Source organism: Mercenaria mercenaria, chromosome 6, assembly GCF_021730395.1.
Source record: "Mercenaria mercenaria strain notata chromosome 6, MADL_Memer_1, whole genome shotgun sequence".
Taxonomy (NCBI): Eukaryota; Metazoa; Mollusca; class Bivalvia; order Venerida; family Veneridae; genus Mercenaria; species Mercenaria mercenaria.
In genome coordinates this window covers 60,903,197-60,920,124 of record NC_069366.1, presented here as the reverse complement: position 1 = coordinate 60,920,124, position 16,928 = coordinate 60,903,197, and the positions used below count along the sequence as shown (strand labels likewise).

Here is a 16,928-nt window from a genome sequence, read left to right as displayed (position 1 = left end):
TTTATCAGTTAATAAAATATGGGCAGGAGTTCGGATGCGTAATAATTAAATCACGAGTGCGTAGCACGAGTGATTTAATATTCGCATCCGAACGACTGCCCATATTTTATTAACTGATAAAATTATTGGAACATATTTATTATTTTGATTCTAACCACGTAAATTCTTCGCATTTTACAGCACTACATTTTAGCGCGATTGTCATTCAGCTGGCCATATGCTATTATAAAAACCTCCCCACGAATGGAAAGCGTTGCATCAAACGGAATTTTCCGATATTCAGTAAATTTTAATTAAAGTATTAAGTAGTTATTGCCGTGAAAATGTTATTTTCAATAACATCTAAGGTCGGATATAGAAATCAGAGGTAAATACTTAATTCAAGGTTTATATATGCAGTTTCTAAAAATAGTACACGTCACCTACAGATGGCACTGAAACATACACGCCAGAACATTGCGGCGGCATATAAACACGTAAAAACTTGAGTCTGGAAGATTGGAAAATTAATTATAATTTATTTACTGTCAAAGTAGAAACTAGTTGACATTTGTGGTGCCTACAACGCAGAAATTGTAAACTACACACACGACCAGACATAGATGCACTGGTGTTGAAGTTTAAACTTACCGGGCTGAAACATATTCTTACGGTAAAATATAAACAAATAAATTTATCAGTTAGATATTGTTTGTTTCAGAAAATTTGATGTACTTTTTATTACTACTACATTACACTGAAAAAGTCGAGTATTTAGTCGGTATATAACGGAAGCAGAGTAGAATCTCAGTCGTGTTACAATCGTAGGGCGGAATGGAAGAGCTATATTTTATCGTAGATTCATGTATAGCCGATTTCGCTATATGTTTATATAGCAACTGCTGCGGATCGTGTTAGAATTTTCATTAGATCTATTTGGCAATGCATAGATCATAAAGCCAACGTTTACTATATATGTCAAATTGTTTTCAGATTCATAATTATGTCACTGCAAAAACTTACCATTCAAAGTAAAATAAAATGGAATAAATTTCACAAAGGTTACATTTGTTCCTTAAAACTAAATTAAATTTTTCCCTTGACAAAATCAAATATATATGAAGATTGTGCATTGCAAACCTGAATAACTTTCATAGATAGAAAAAATAGAGCTACATGTTATATCTAAAGAAAAACATAGCAAACACCCTGTAATGGTAGACAACTTCGTAGGAGACTAAAACGTTATTATGCATAAATGTCATTATAAGATACAGTATAAATACATGTATCAAACATACTGTAAAAGTTACGCAGAGTATCCTATGTGACATTCTAGTTAATGAAATAGGGATAAAAAAAGCATTTCAGTTCAATTTTTATACTCGTCTGCCAATCAAGAAAGTTATCATGATTTACTGTTTGCCTTATTTAGGAAAGAACCAATAGTCGTATTGAGTAAGATTACCTACATAACGTACCCAACTATAGAGTACGGTCACTTATTACATGACCCCTTATATATATAACCAGTTCATAGACTGTGATATTAACTGGTCTAAAGTTCAACACTTGATTTAGCTGGGCTAAAGTCAAAACTTTTAACATTTATTTCTGACGTTATGAAGCAGTAAACAATAACTTGCTGGTAATGGTGAAAACTTCAGATTTTCGGTCCTTTGAATGTCCAGCAATGGTTTTGAAATTCGGAGCCCTGGCAATAGTTTTGACAACGACCAGCAAACCATTTTTTTCAAGGCGTGTATATTACATGCAACAGATGGCCCATGATGGTTTAATTACAAACTATTGTATTCTTTTACATAAACGTGAAAATGTAAAAAAGTTACAAAAAAGGAACTAGGGTTATTTTATGCGCACGGACATTAGCCTCCGCCATTATAGTAATTTACTTAAAAATCCATCTTCGTAAAAACACGTGGTAATGAGGTACAAAAAAGGGAGATGATAAAAAGTTATTTCAGATAAAGTTACGTTTTTTGATCTACACTTTTCCTCATTACAATATGTATGTCTTAATTCTCTTAGTTTCGCTTAAATACCTTAGGACCAATTTTATCGTTTTCTTATTTAAAAAGTTATTTCGCTTTAATCGTGTGAGACATTAAAATGACCCTTATCTATATCATAAAGTTATTTCAAAACAAGTAAAAACTTGCCTTTTGTAATATCATGAATCCTTGTAAAGTATTTAAACTTCAGAAATGATGAACAAAGTCAATACGTTACATGGGTTTTCACATAATATCATGTTACGATCCTACTGTCTGGTACAATTAATCGGTAACAAGTGAATTTCGACTTGTTGCTATAATTATATGTTTTAAGCTGTACACGATTTTACAGGTCTATACAAATAGTAGCAGCATCTTTGTTGTTCCATCAACCCCACACCCACATTTTTGGAGGTTGGGGGTGCGATGAGGAGGGGGGGGGGGGGGGGGGGGCGTGGTATTTAAATAAGATTTTAAAGTTCTGTACTCGTGTCTGACTGTTGGTCCGCCAGGATGTCCGAGCAGACGAAATGACATTTGTTGTGTACTGAGGACAATGGAAAACGGTAACTCGGTTAGTTTGGTACTTTATGTTACTTTTGTTACTTTATCATAAAAGAAATAAGTAATGAATGTCCTTTCACAAGAACGTTTGTCCGCCCAAATTTTTGTCTTGCATATTTCAGAAGGTAATTGACTAAGAGCCATCAAGCCTCATAGGATTGATAATCAGCACATAAAGTTGTGCTTCTACAGATTTTACTACGTCATGGGCCATAACTCTGGTCTGACTGTGTGACATCCAAATTAAAACCCTTTGTGCACTGCTTCCCGTGCTGACTAACAGTCCTGTGAAGTTTGATGACTCGGTGTCAAATATTTTTTGAGATACGAACGACACGAATTCGGAGACGTTCCTACATACGGGTATTTATCTGGCTTTATATTAAACAAAATTTCGAAACGGAACCTAACAACTTCAAATTAGGCGCATTCCACCTTAAGGAAAAGTAGCCACATGAAAACTTACGGAATGAATGACATCAAAGAAAAAGTACAGTTACCTATAGCCACGTAAGCTCAGACAGACGGACGGAAGGACAAGAACAACTTCAAGTGCCACCCCTCCCTCAAAACTTTTTGGGGCCTAAAAATGTTATCAAGAGAATTTTCTATTTGAAAAAGCCACACTATCCCTTGGAGCAATTAACAATGATGATGAATATGCGTGTTATTGTATTACATTTTGTATAAGATAAATGTGGAATAAACAGTAGGTATCACAGAGCGGGTGAAACTTTACACTTTTAGTAAATATAACAGTAAATATATTACCGATATAAAATTTGTTTGATTAACCAAACTTTCCATAGGCATAATATTTATATTTTATAAAAATGTTTATGGTTAAAACATGGCAACGTTAGTCTAAATATGTCACGAAGAATTGTTTCAAATATTTCACGACAAGGGTTTTTTTTTATATAAAGTAGTTTACAAAACTGGTTATATATAACAGCAAGAAAACATGATGTCTTATATCTGATGAAGGTTCCATAGTGATTTTAATTGCATTCTAAAACAGATAAAGCTGCTGACGCATAATAACATAGTTATGGAATGTTACACATGGACTTATTTGAGAGCTATAAAGGGAGGTAATAAAAAACAATGGATACAATACTATAAAATGTACATCCCGCTGTGTTAATCAATATTCAAACCTGTGACAAAGGAAGATAGAAAATACATGTATCAAACAATTGATACATTCTAGGTTAATAAGAAAAAATATGACTGCCACAAAAGTATTGCTGTAATTTGCTAAAGATTTTTTTATCTTCATAATATGTTTTAATTATTATGTCTAACAGATCAAATTTCAGGTATACTATTATTGCCAAATACACACTTTTAGTAAGTTATTAAGGTACGATCTCAAGAAGTCAATGTTTATTGAATATAGGTTTTGGGGCTAAATGCGTACAGAGAAGTTAGTCGAGAAATAACTGTACAGAAATAGTTATATACGAATGTTTTCACGTAAGCAGAAGCGGTCTGAACCTATTTTTGTAACATGTAATGCGCAAAAAGGAATATTTAAATGCAAAATATTCATGAACATAGATTGTAAAATAATTAATTGTTTACATATCCTAATGTAACATCATAAAAATCAAGCCTACTAAGGGAAAGAAATAGAAAAAAAACAGCGCCTACCTTATTCAAGTTGCTGTTTTCGTATCCCAACAGTTGTTTACATAGTGTTGTTATGGGAGCCCGGTGATGCGCCCCACATAAATGTGACCCTGTATTGGAAAACCTATATCAAAACCCTCACGCTCTGCTGATCGCCTGCGTGAAAAGACTTTTTTCAATACGATTGATCAACAGAAAATGTGTGCGTGCAATCGTTATAATTAATGCATTACCTTGGTTGAAATTTTAAACGTTATAATGTGCGGTAATCGATATTTCAGCTATAATTTTCACAAAAAATATATCTTAAATGTAATCTTAATTTATAATATTTGCATAACAAAGTTTGAAACGGAGGCGACTTTAGAAATTTTTATGGTTTGAAATTTGAAAAAGGGAATTTGAGATAATTATGAAAAATTAACGCAGTAGTCTTAGCATTTCAGACATAATTTTGTCCGATATAAATAAAATAAAAATGTTCACTACAGTAAAACCCCTATAAACCGGAACCTCTGATAATTGGAAAACCCTCCAAACTCAGGGACTGTAAAGATATTTTGGTAGGTAATATGATTTTGGATAGAGGAAATTAAACATCTATACCATCATGTGTTTACACAATTATAGAATGTGATCTGATTTGTAAAGTTGGAACTGCTTTGCCTTTATGCATAGTGTGAGATTAAAGAAGTGCTTGTTCTGTTCTGTTCTGTTCTGTTCTGTACAGTGAATGATTTATGAACACTCATGTTTTGATTATTATTGTTGAGGTTCAAGGTGGGATATACCTCAACAGCAACAACGCTAGAAACGGCCGACCATATGTGCAAGCAAGGGTATTTCAGGATCTGTCTCTCCTACAAGAAAACATGTGCATAATTTACCTAAAAAGGAAATAAGAGACAAAGGTTGATAATAATAATAATAACGAAAGAACCTATGCCACATGCTTAAGTTGGCACATCAGATTGCTTGATAACGTTTCATAGATATTTTAGCTAAGCAAAAGATTTATGCAACAGTCTTGCTAACTGGATGAAAGTGTTCTTTGTTTTCAATCTATGTCTTTTGCAATACTAACAGAAATGACAGTGTTCATCCTGAAGGACCATGTTTAGAGTTATAAAGGTTAATCTATTTAGTAACTATATAGAGGATATTTGTTTGTTTTAGTACAAGATCAAAATATATTTCACCGAGTGAACACTAAAATGTAAATTATAGTGTTCACGAGTGATATATATTTCGATCTTATCTATCTTCCATATAGTCAAACCCCTGCTGGGGACCTAGACTTTGCGCGTCAACTAGCAAGAATGTTAAAACGAGTAAAAAAAGTAGTTGTAAAAAGCAAGAAGGAGAATGGTTAAAAATAGGGCGGGTGTATTTAAGGTAAGATGTGCTCAATCTGGCTTACAGCCTGACTGAACACTGGCCCAGATGAGTTGATAACATCTGAGGGCAAGGCATTCCAATGATATACTGTTCTAGGGAAGAATGAAAATTTATGATAGTTGGATGAGGGTGAAACGAATGCCTGGAAATGAGTGGTTCTGGTTCTGGATGATCTAGTGTTGGGTGTTAGGTAGTCCGGGAGTGGGATGGCGACCTGGTTATGCAAGATGTTATAAAACATAACCAGGCGCTGGGCAATGCGACGGAGTGCAAGGCGTCGCCAATTTAGGGAAGTCAGCATGTTGTCTACACTGGATGTACGGCCGTAATCACACTTGGCCCAGCGCGCAGCCCTGCGCTGCACAGACTCAAGCTGATCAATAAGAGTTTCAGAGTGGGGGGACCACACAGTTTTGTTTGTTTTGGGTTTAACGCCGTTTTTCAACAGTATTTCAGTCATGTAACGGCGGGCAGTTAACCTAACCAGTGTTCCTGGATTCTGTACCAGTACAAACCTGTTCTCCGCAAGTAACTGCCAACTTCCCCACATGAATCAGAGGTGGAGGACTAATGATTTCAGACACAATGTCGTTTATCAAATAGTCACGGAGAACATACGCCCCGCCCGAGGATCGAACTCGCGACCCCGCGATCCGTAGACCAACGCTCTTACCTACTGAGCTAAGCGGGCGAACAAATGTACTCCAGCTGGGGCCGTACAAGTGTTTTGTATGCTTGTGATTTTAACCCTTCTGAGTGCACTTTGATGTTACGTCTTAGGAAACCCAATGTTTAATTTGCTTTTTTGATGACGTTGTCAATGTGGTCATTCCATGTAAGGTTGTGTGATATAGTTATGCCAAGGTATTTTGCAGATGGTACTGTTTGTAAGATAGTTTTGTGTAAAAGGTACTGTGTTGGTATAGGTGTTTTACGCTTAGTGATCTGTAATACTTGGCATTTAGATGGATTGAATTTCATGTCCCATTTTGTTTCCCAGAGTTCCAGTTGCTGTAAGTCTTGTTGTAGTAGGCTTGAATGGGAAGAGACAGTCAGAGAAAGGTAGATGGCCGTGTCATCGGCAAATAGTCGAACTTTAGAGTGTTTAACAAAGTCAGGTAGATCGTTGATATAGATAAGGAATAAGAGAGGCCCGAGGACCGAACCCTGGGCAACACCTGAGGAGACTGGTATGGTGCCTGATGTGGACCCGTTAACTACCACTGACTGTGACCTGTTATCAAGGAAAGCTTTAATCAATTTAAGAGTATGACTCCTTAAACCATAGAAATGCAGCTTGTATCTAGTAGTTTTTCATGGTTGGCCATATCGAACGCCTTTGAAAAGTCAAGGAGCATGAGGTCAACTTGACTTTTCAGGTTCAAGAATTGAAGGATATCTTCTACTAACATTAGTAACTGAGTTTGACAAGACCTCTTTTCTCGGAAACCATGCTGCAATTCATAGAACATATTGTTCTTTGTGAAGTGTTTTGTTATGCTAGATGATACAATGTGTTCCAGGGTTTTACACAAGATACAGGTAAGAGATATTGGGCGATAGTTGGCTGGGTCTGACCTAGAGCCTTTCTTAAAGATGGGAGCGACATTCGCCATTTTCCATATATCTGGCAGAGAACTGGACTGCAAGGATTTTTGGAAGAGTTTTGTAAGGATAGGGGAGATCACTTGGCTAATATTCTTAAGTACGACCGGTCTTATTTGGAAACAAACACATTTTCTATTTTTATTTTATGCATTTGGAATGGTTTTAACCAAATTATATCAAGTTTGTCCGCGCAACGTCACGTGCATTGCACCATGACGTCATAATGTCGTGTCGTCAGGATCATATCTTTGTAGAAAAACTGTAAATATCGTCAATCCCCCCAATTTCGTGACCACCGGAAGTTCGTGACTTTCATATAAACAAGTCCCGTATTACCGCGCGCGCACCTGCGAGATCAAAACAACAGCCGATAAATAGGTCATGACGTCAGAAATGTCACCGTAGTATTTTCCTCTCAAATTGCGCTTTAAACAAGTAAGTACACATCATTCAATATCAGATCTAAAAAACATACATTCTACTATTCCCAAAAATTTTCGTTGTAAAAACAACATTTTTCACCCAAAAAAAAAAACATAAATAAATTTTCAGAAACCTGTTCGTCTGTTTTATTTACATTCTGACATTGATAGCCTCGTTTTGAAATTAGGCTATGTTTAAGGCCAAATGAAAAAAATCCTGGTCAATTGTACCTACGTCCCTTACCTGAAACCAAGCAAAACTTAAGTTTTTTTTCTTTTTCATTCAGGCAAAGTACAGAGCATATTCGCCCTCAGCTTTGCATAATGCATACAAAAGTGTTGTAGATAATGGAGCACCTGTTCTCAGAGCAAGTAGGATGTATGGGGTGCCCCAGCAGACTCTTAGAGACAGGGTATTGGGCAAAATAGACCCAGAGTGTGTAACCACTGGGAGAGAACCAGTATTGAGTATGTTTGAAGAGGCAAAAATAGTAAAGCATATCAAAACTATGGCAGACTATGGTTATGGCTATACCATGCAAGAATGTACAGACATTGCCACTGAGTATGCCGTTAGTCTTGGGAAAAAAACAAGAGACAATCCTTTGACATTAAGGCGAATGGATGGTTTTCGCAAGCGTTGGCCAGAAGTAAAAGTTTCTAATCCTAGAGTGTTGAACATTGTCAGAGCTAAAATGACTAGTGAAACAACAGTGAATGCATACTTTAGTAACTTAACTGACACTCTCATCAAATATGACTTACTTGATAAGCCACACAGAATATTTAATGTGGATGAGAAAGGATTTTCTCCTAATCATAAACCACCCTATATTGTCTCATATTCTAGTGGCCCACCTGCAGTTACTACAGGTAAAAGCAAAACCATAACCATACTAGGCTGTGGACATGCTGGTGGCATATCTATACCTCCTTATTATGTGTTCCCTGGGAAACGCATGCTCCCTGAACTTCTTGCAGGATCTTCTCCGGGTATAGCTGGCACAGTTAGCGAATCTGGATGGTCTAACAGTGCAATATTTAGGAAATATCTTGAGGAGCATTTCCTTAAGTACTTACCTGGTGGTAATGGTGAACCTGTTCTGCTTCTTTTGGATGGACACAAGTCCCATGTTTCAGTAACCTTGGTATAGTGGGCAAAGAGTCATAACATTATAATTTTTGTTCTTCCTGCCCACACTTCACACATACTCCAGCCCTTTGATGTAGCAGTGTTTGGGCCTTTCCAGAAAATATACAACAATGAATGTCACAAGTTTATGCGTGCTACCTCTGCTACCATCACTAGATACAACGTTTGCCAGCTTGCATGTAAAGCTTATGTAAAAAGCATTGTCCAGTAAAAACCTTCAGGCAGCTTTCAGAAAGACTGAAATATTTCCCTTAGACAAAAGTGCAATTGCAAGAGACAGTCTTATTCCTGCAGTAGTGTTTCAGTGTGACAGTAATGAGAATGATGATACAGACAGCCAGGCTACAGTTGAAGCGGGTATTTTAGTGGGAGAGGAGATGGTTGGGGATTTTCTGTTGGAAAGAGAGTTGAATCTGAAAAAGTTAAAAGTGAAAAATCAAAGCAGAAGCCAAGAAATACTATGAGTAGGATTGTGTCTGGGAAAGAGGTAACAACTTCATCTATACTTGAGTCTAGGAAACTACATGAACTGAATCAGAAAGGTCATAAAAAGTTTCAGCCAAAAAAAAATGCAGATCAGTGAAAGGTAAAACATGTGCGAAAAAATGCAAAGTTGAGTGTTGAACCCCAGCCTGGTCCCTCCCACATTAGAATTGATGATGACCCACCTTCAGATTCTGATACAGATCAAGAAAATGAAAGTGAGCTGTGTTGTGTTTGTAAGAGATTTGAGCCCACTGGACTGGCCAAAAAGAAATCTATTACATTTGTTCAATGGGCACAATGTGATGGTATAAATAACCATGTTCCATGTAAACACTGGATTCACCTGGGCTTCTGTACCAGCAAGAAAAATGTTGACAAAAATGAAAAATTCTTTTGTCCTCACTGCTCTTCTTCTAATGAAGAGTACCAGATTCTGATATTTTTTGTAAAGAAATATAGTTTTGTATGTTTGACAGTTACTGCTTAATTGTTAATTATTTGCACTGTTATATCATACACTAAAAACACTGAAAGACTTTTAATTTGTATACTGTGGCCTAACAAGGGAGACTACTCCCAATGTCACGAACTTAGGGAGGTAATTCTTATGACAGTTCGGAACATGGTGACCTACTTTGAAGTAATTTTGTGTAAATTTGCTGGCATTCTGATTTGGATGAACGGAAATGGTGGAAGAAAATAGATTTTATTAACAAATAAGTGCAAATTTGTAAAAATTTATCCTATTGTTATTTATATATGATGTGTTGTTTGTTTATGGTCACGAACTTCCGGTGGGCTAGGATAGTTCTATTACGTTTCCTGATTTCTTTTACACTTTATTATGAAAAAATGTAAATATTTATGATTCTGTTATTATTTTATACATACATGTAGATACCTTTACAGAAGAATATTTTTCAATTAATTTTCTATGATTTATAGTTCAAATTCTTCCGATTTCAAGTGTAGTTCCGTACCAGTGAAAAATAAGAATGATATTGTCACTGTTTGAAACAGTGAAAATATCAATTTTATTTCACTGATAAATTTCAATATTTCACTGAATTGCATAAAAATCCCATTAAAACACTAGAGTACATAATGTTACAATAAAATCGATTTAAGTCTTCCAGGTAGAGAAAGTCTTCTCTCTTGTGTGTAATATAATGCAAGAGTTATTATTCCTAGTCACAAGACATTCACCATCTTTTTTTTTAAAGATATCTCTTGAATTTTAACACTTGTGTGAGGGATGAAACGGAAGATGTCAGGAAAATCCGTGGCGAAGAACTGGACTTACAACAAGAGAGCTTCGAAAATTTCATGAACAGCGTAAGTAATCACTTTCGTAAATTAAGCCGCAATAAGCCGCCCACTCAATCGCCACAGCGTTTCTCGTGAACTCCTTTCTTATAAAGCAAACATCAGACTTATTATTTTATATGTTCTTATGGGGTGGCAGAAATTGTTGTTGTTTTTTTTCACTCCGTGACCAAATATATTTTCTCGGGTATATGTTTGTTTGATTAAATTTAGAAACGTATAGTTTTCAGCTTTTTAAAACACGGATAGGAACTTTTTATTGAATTGTTTTCCGTGTCTTCAACAGATTAGTACAAATGACAAGAATGGGGCATTGACAACAAGCTCTATGAGATATTTTTGTACCACAAACGAAGGATGTATCGATGGCGGGAACTCAGAGTTTTAATGGGCGACGTCTGTAGGCCTGCCAGGAATTGGAAGACCAATCAAAGATGTTATTCATCCTTGGAAGCCCCGCACCCTAACCATGAATCATCCGTCAAAAATCAGTATTTTATGATACATATATACCAAGGATTGTTTATATGACAACAGTCAAAATATACGAGTAAATGAATGCAAATTATAGTAGCAAATTGTTTAATTCCATTTTCACATTAATAATGCTTTATATAGCCGAAAAATAAATATAAATCAGGGGTGCTTCTCTAAAATCATGTTTACTGGCCGTTTCTTTTCATTGGTCGTCAACAATTATTTCTATTCACTTGCGACAGAGCATGCGTGTGTAAAGCAAGAATTCATCATATCAGGAATCCATCTACCTGGATGACGAAAATCAACGTTTTTACCTGGATGCCTGCCCACATATCTGATACAATGCCCGGCTTGACATCCGGGATCTTCCTAAAAAAAGCTACCATATATCAAAAACCCTGCTAAAACAAAGCGATGTAATTCGGTTATATAAAAGTGGTTTTAAATGATTCCGAAACAAGTTGCCATTTTATACCCCAGATCTACATTTTTATTTATTTTATTTTTGCTTACCTTTTCTTTGCACATATTAGATTAACTTTATGAATGGTACATTTAACACACTTGCATTTTTATTTCTCGCACAGTTATCTTGAAAAACCAAGGAGTTTTCAAAGAGTCTGCTTAAATGACGATTAGAAACTTACATTTCAGTATTATATTTTCAGCAAATGATCTGTTATTGTCGCAATTTGGTGTTACTGGATATTACACTATTGGAGCGACATGGTAAATAATGTCATCTGTACTAAAATCTTTTGAATAGACAATGTTATCTATCTAAACAATAAAACTTCCGTGTTAGTTGAAAACGCAAACCACCTTTTACACCTCCTGGTGTTAAAAACAAACTGTTTTGTGTGTGTGTGTGTGTGTGTGTGTTTTTAACTTACCATGCAAAATATTACGATATACTTTATGAGATTATACGGCACTTAAAATATGTATTGGTTTTGTATGAAATAGGGGTTACTGTTTTAAACTACATTTGTTTTAATGCACATGGGATTGGCAAGATAAACGATTTACACACAAATTATGACATAGCCCGCCCTTTTTACAACGGACATACCGTTGGAAAACATTATTCTATCACACACATTGTTTGGAGTCTAAACCGTCTAATTATTGTCGGAAACCACGTTTAGCCAACCAGCACGTTCATTTTCTGGAATGGAACTTCAGGTGTGCTGTGATAACCAGGTTGAACTACAATGCCTTGCGAGCATCAGAGGTTCGTCAAAATCCAGGTAACCATGGCAGACCTCTGGTATGCGAGGATGTCTGGCTGTGACTGATTGCCTGACTACATGTTCATTGCTGATTGATTTACATGAATTTGTAGTGGCTTATTCTGGATGACGGAGAGGTAAATATGACACGGATAGAAACAAGCTCGCTCCATCTGGTCTGGACTTTAAAAACATTTTACTGTATTAGATTAGTGTACTGTTAGTGCAAGGCTATCATTTTGCACTACATATATGCATGAAAATTGTCAAGGTAACTGCTGCATGTGTTGAATTTCTCAGCAAATTTATTAATTAATCCAAAGTGGCACAAAGTTAACTTACATATAAGGCATTGACATTTACCTTAAGATAGTGAACCCGTAATTAAACCCGGCAATTTCTGTGTGACTACGTATTCTCTTTCGGTAATTTGGCATTCTTCGGACATAAAGCAGTTCAACGCGCGCAAACCGGAGAATACCGAAATCGCAAACGCAGAGTACGAAATTTGCCGAATTCATAATGGAGTCGCTACCTTAATCCGATTCTAAGGTTGCATGACGTTGTTATGGTGACATGAACTACGTAAAGTAATTCGCGAAAGCTTGTTTGCTTGCAGTTGTCTTATTGAATCATAAAGACACTGTCGCACAAAAACAGGTTTGTTCCCTGTTTGAATCCAAAGAAAGTTAACTGTTTTTATTATATAAGCTGCGCCATGAGAAAACCAACATAGTGCGTTTGCGACCAGCATGGATCCAGACCAGCCTGCACATCCGCGCAGTCTGGTTAGGATCCATACTGTTCGCTTTCAAAGCCTATTGCAATGAGAGAAACCATTAGCGAACGGCATGGATGCGCTGGCTGGTCTGGATCCATGCTGGTCGCAAATAGTGGGGCGGGAATTCCAAAAAAAAGTGCAAATGATGATACAAGCATGAAACTTTCAGGAAATGATAACTAGACCATAGGAACTTCAAAAGTGAAGTGGGCTCTTAATTATCTCTGCTCAATCAAGATGGCCGCCATTTTCAAAATGGCCGCCTAAAATTAGTCTGCAAGAATACATAAGATTGAAATAAAGCTACCAGGGGGGCCTTGTTGCATTTATAGTTGCCTAATATGGCTTTTATTCTTTGAGAACTCCCAAGAGTAAATATTTGAATTATTTCAGGTAATGTAAACAAGATGGTGACCATTTTCAAAATGGCCGCCAGTGCCATAACTAGAAATATACATATGGTTAATGAACAAATGTGAAAATATTAATAATCATCGAGCATTGACTGAAGGATACGTATGTTGTTAGACTGACAACAATATATACATTTTGTAATTAAAATTATTTGATAATAAATATAATATTTGTAATGATGATGGCAGTTTTCAAAATGGCCGACCAAATGAAGTCCAAATCATAAGTAAAATTTTCATCTAATCTTCATTAATCTGTTTGTTAAGGGTCTATCAATAAATTTCACTTAAATGTATTGGTAATATCAATATCATAAGCAGTTTACACAAATGGATAATATTTATACATGTATATGCAAATATATATCTGATATCTGCATATATCTGAATGTATTTTATTTGATGTCATATTATGTAGAGGTGCAGTATATTTATATATATCTTGATTAGAAGATACCTGATTTGTGTCCATGTAAATTGTCACAATCTTGACATTGTTACTAATGAAGACTTGAACATGTAATTCTGCTATTCTGATACATTTTACTTTAATCATTGAATTAACCTAGCAGTTACACGAGCATAGCAAAGTGCAAGTTCACCCTGAAGCAGATACAGAATCTAGAGACTTATGGTTTTTTTTTTTGTGACAGCCACACTTTTGAAGTTCTTGACAAGATGCTGAAACTACTAGCATTGAAAACCAGAACGGTTTTATTTGTTTGTTATCTAGATATTCCCAACCCCATTCCACAACATCTGGCAGGACTGATATAACTGACATTTATTATGCCCATATATGTCCAGCTTGATATGCAGCACTGCTTAAGGTTTAGGAGTATATCACCAAAACACAGAAATACTTTATAAACGAATAACATCGTTACCAATATTTAACTTAACCATTACATGTTCTGCCGTACTGTCCCGTACTGAAAATATTCTGAAAAAGTTGTCCCCCTTTGAAAATGAATGCCATTTGTAAAGAAATAAAAATATACAATTGCTGAAAACTGTGTTCCACTTAATTATGTGAGATTTCAACACTCGCATGCGATTGCAAATGAATCAAAACTAACATGTGTAACAGTTCTTTGAAAATGGTGAGTTTTTGAAGGCGTTTGTCTGCCCGGAAGTGGGTCCCATTTAGGCAGTCTTTTTTTCGGAATTCAATGTTTATATTAGTATACTGACACTTGTTTTGTTGTTTTTGTAATGATAGCGTGTATATTACTTATATTACTCTACAAAACAAGTGTCAGTATACTGATATAAGCATTGAATTCCGAAAAAAAGAACTGTTTAAACAGGCGCCACTTCCAGACAGTCAAGCGCTTTTAAAAACTCACCATTTTCAAGGAACTGTTACACATGTTTCTTTTGATGCATTTGTAATAGCGTGCGAGTGTTGAAATTTCACATAACTAGGTGGAACACAGTTTTCAGCGATTGTTTATTTTTATTTCTTTACAAATGGCATTCATTTTCAAAGGGGGACAACTTTTTCAGAATATTTTCAGTACGGGACAGTACGGCAGAACATGTAATGGTCAGGTAAAATACTGGTAACGATGTTATTCGTTTATAAAATATTTCTGTGTTTTGGTGATATACTCCTAAACCTTAAGAATGTCCATATCTTCAATGATAATGGCCTCTGGTCTGTTGGACAACCTACAAAATGTGTTTGTAGCGTCTTCATACATGCACCACATGTTCCACGCTGACAATTTTCCTTTACCGCTGAAGGAAGAAACCGTTTCACATCCTGTGAATGCATGGAAAAATGGAAGACCAAACGCTTTTTATCAAGTTCACGCACAATATCATGTATTGGAACCCGTCGAAAGTGTTTGCCATGCCCAAATGAGATCCAAAGTTCTTCTAAATTGGGTTTACTAAAGCAGAAAATAGCTAGAACAACAACCTCTGTGTCAGTACTTTTAATTATGATTGTTGTTCTTGCTATTTCCTGCTTTAGAAAACCCAATTTAAAAGAACTTTGGATCTCATTTGGTCATGGCAAGCACTTTAGATGGGTTCCAATACCTGATATTGTGTGTAAATCTGATAAAAAGCGTTTGGTCTTCCATTTTTCCATGCATTCACAGGATGTGAAACGGTTTCTTCCTTCAGCGGTAAAGGAAAATTGTCAGCGTGGAACACGTGGTGTGTGTATTAAGACGCTACAAACACAATTGTAGATTATCCAACAGACCAAAGGCCATTACCATTGAAAATACGGACATTCTTAAGCAGTTTGTAGTACTTTTATATGACAGATCTAGTTCATGTGTTAATGTTAATCAGGCTAGACTTGATCTTTTTTGCCAAGAAACAAAGGCCATATGATAGGATTCCACCAACTCAAGATGCGTTGCATCAACATTCAAAGCGTGCTGCATATCAGGCTGCACAATAAATGTCAGCTATACCAGTTCTGCCAGATGTTGTGGAATGTGGTCGGGAATGTCTAGATAACGAACAAATAAAACCGTTCTGCGAGTAGTTTCAGCATCTTGTCAAGAACTTCAGAAGTGTGGCTGTCAGAAAAAAGCATGCGCCTCTAGAACCTGTAGCTGCTTCAGGGTGAATTTAGCTTGCACTTTGCTATGCTCGTGTAACTGCTAGGTTAATTCAACGATTAAATGGTAAAATGTATCAGAATAGCAGAATTACATGTTTAAGTCTTCATTAGTAACAATTTCAAGATTTGACAATTTACATGGACACAAATCAGGTATCTTCTAATCAAAATATATATAAATATATTGCACCTCTTCATAATATAACATCAAATAAAATACATTCAGATATATGTAGATATCAGATATATGTATATATTTTTCATATATAAATATTATCCATTTGTATAAACTGCTTATGATATTGATATTACCAATAAATTAATGTGAAATGTATTGACAGACCTTTGATAAATAGATTAATGAAGATTAGATGAAAATTTTACTTATGATTTGGACTTCATTAGGTCAGCCATTTTGAAAACTGCCGTCATCATTACAAATAACATCATTATTATCAATTCTAATATGACTCGGTTTGGTTTCCAGTTAAACAAAGAAGGAAATGAAATCAAGCTCTGTATATTCTGCGATAAACAACGGCTGATGGTAAGAGAGCATTATGACAACAATTGAACCATTTGAAATGGTCACCATCTTGTTTACATTACCTGAAACAGTTTAAATATTTACTATTGGGAGTTCTCAAAGAATTAAAGCCATATTAGATAAATATAAATGCAACAAGCCCCCCCCCCCCCCTCCCTGGTAGCTTTTTTTTTCAATCTTATGTATTCTTGTTTGTTTGTTTTGGGTTTAACGCCGTTCTTCAAAAGTATTTCAGTCATGTAACGGCGGGTTATGTATTCTTGTAGACTAATTTTAGGCGGCCATTTTGAAAGTGGCGGCCA

General features: G+C 35.7%; 2 protein-coding genes across 3 annotated transcripts in view; one reads left to right on the top strand and one right to left on the bottom strand.

Moving 5' to 3' along the window:
* Nucleotides 1–4,368, bottom strand: part of LOC123548745 (annulin-like) — a 58,705-nt gene extending 54,337 nt beyond the window's left edge. Inside the window, exon 1 of one of the 2 annotated variants that reach the window (XM_053546068.1) lies at nucleotides 4,215–4,368. The gene's annotated coding sequence lies outside the window, so the exon portion shown is untranslated. The remainder of the gene's footprint in view (nucleotides 1–4,214) is intronic. The other variant, XM_053546069.1, reaches the window with a different exon arrangement.
* LOC128558058 (uncharacterized) lies at nucleotides 3,028–9,238 on the top strand. The gene is made up of 5 exons (XM_053546845.1): nucleotides 3,028–3,068; nucleotides 6,592–6,653; nucleotides 7,096–7,133; nucleotides 7,909–8,769; nucleotides 8,996–9,238. Exons 1-5 carry the CDS (start codon nucleotides 3,028–3,030, stop codon nucleotides 9,236–9,238), a joined length of 1,245 nt encoding a protein of 414 aa, XP_053402820.1.
* The last annotated feature ends 7,690 nt before the right edge of the window (nucleotides 9,239–16,928 follow it).

Coding starts and splice junctions, on each gene's coding strand:
- LOC128558058 (XM_053546845.1), top strand. CDS start 3,028: ATGAATGACATCAAAGAAAAAGTACAGTTACCTATAGCCAC. Junction 7,134..7,908: donor GGGTTTTACACAAGATACAG/GTAAGAGATATT, acceptor TTTTTCATTCAG/GCAAAGTACAGAGCATATTC. Junction 8,770..8,995: donor CCCATGTTTCAGTAACCTTG/GTATAGTGGGCA, acceptor AAAAACCTTCAG/GCAGCTTTCAGAAAGACTGA.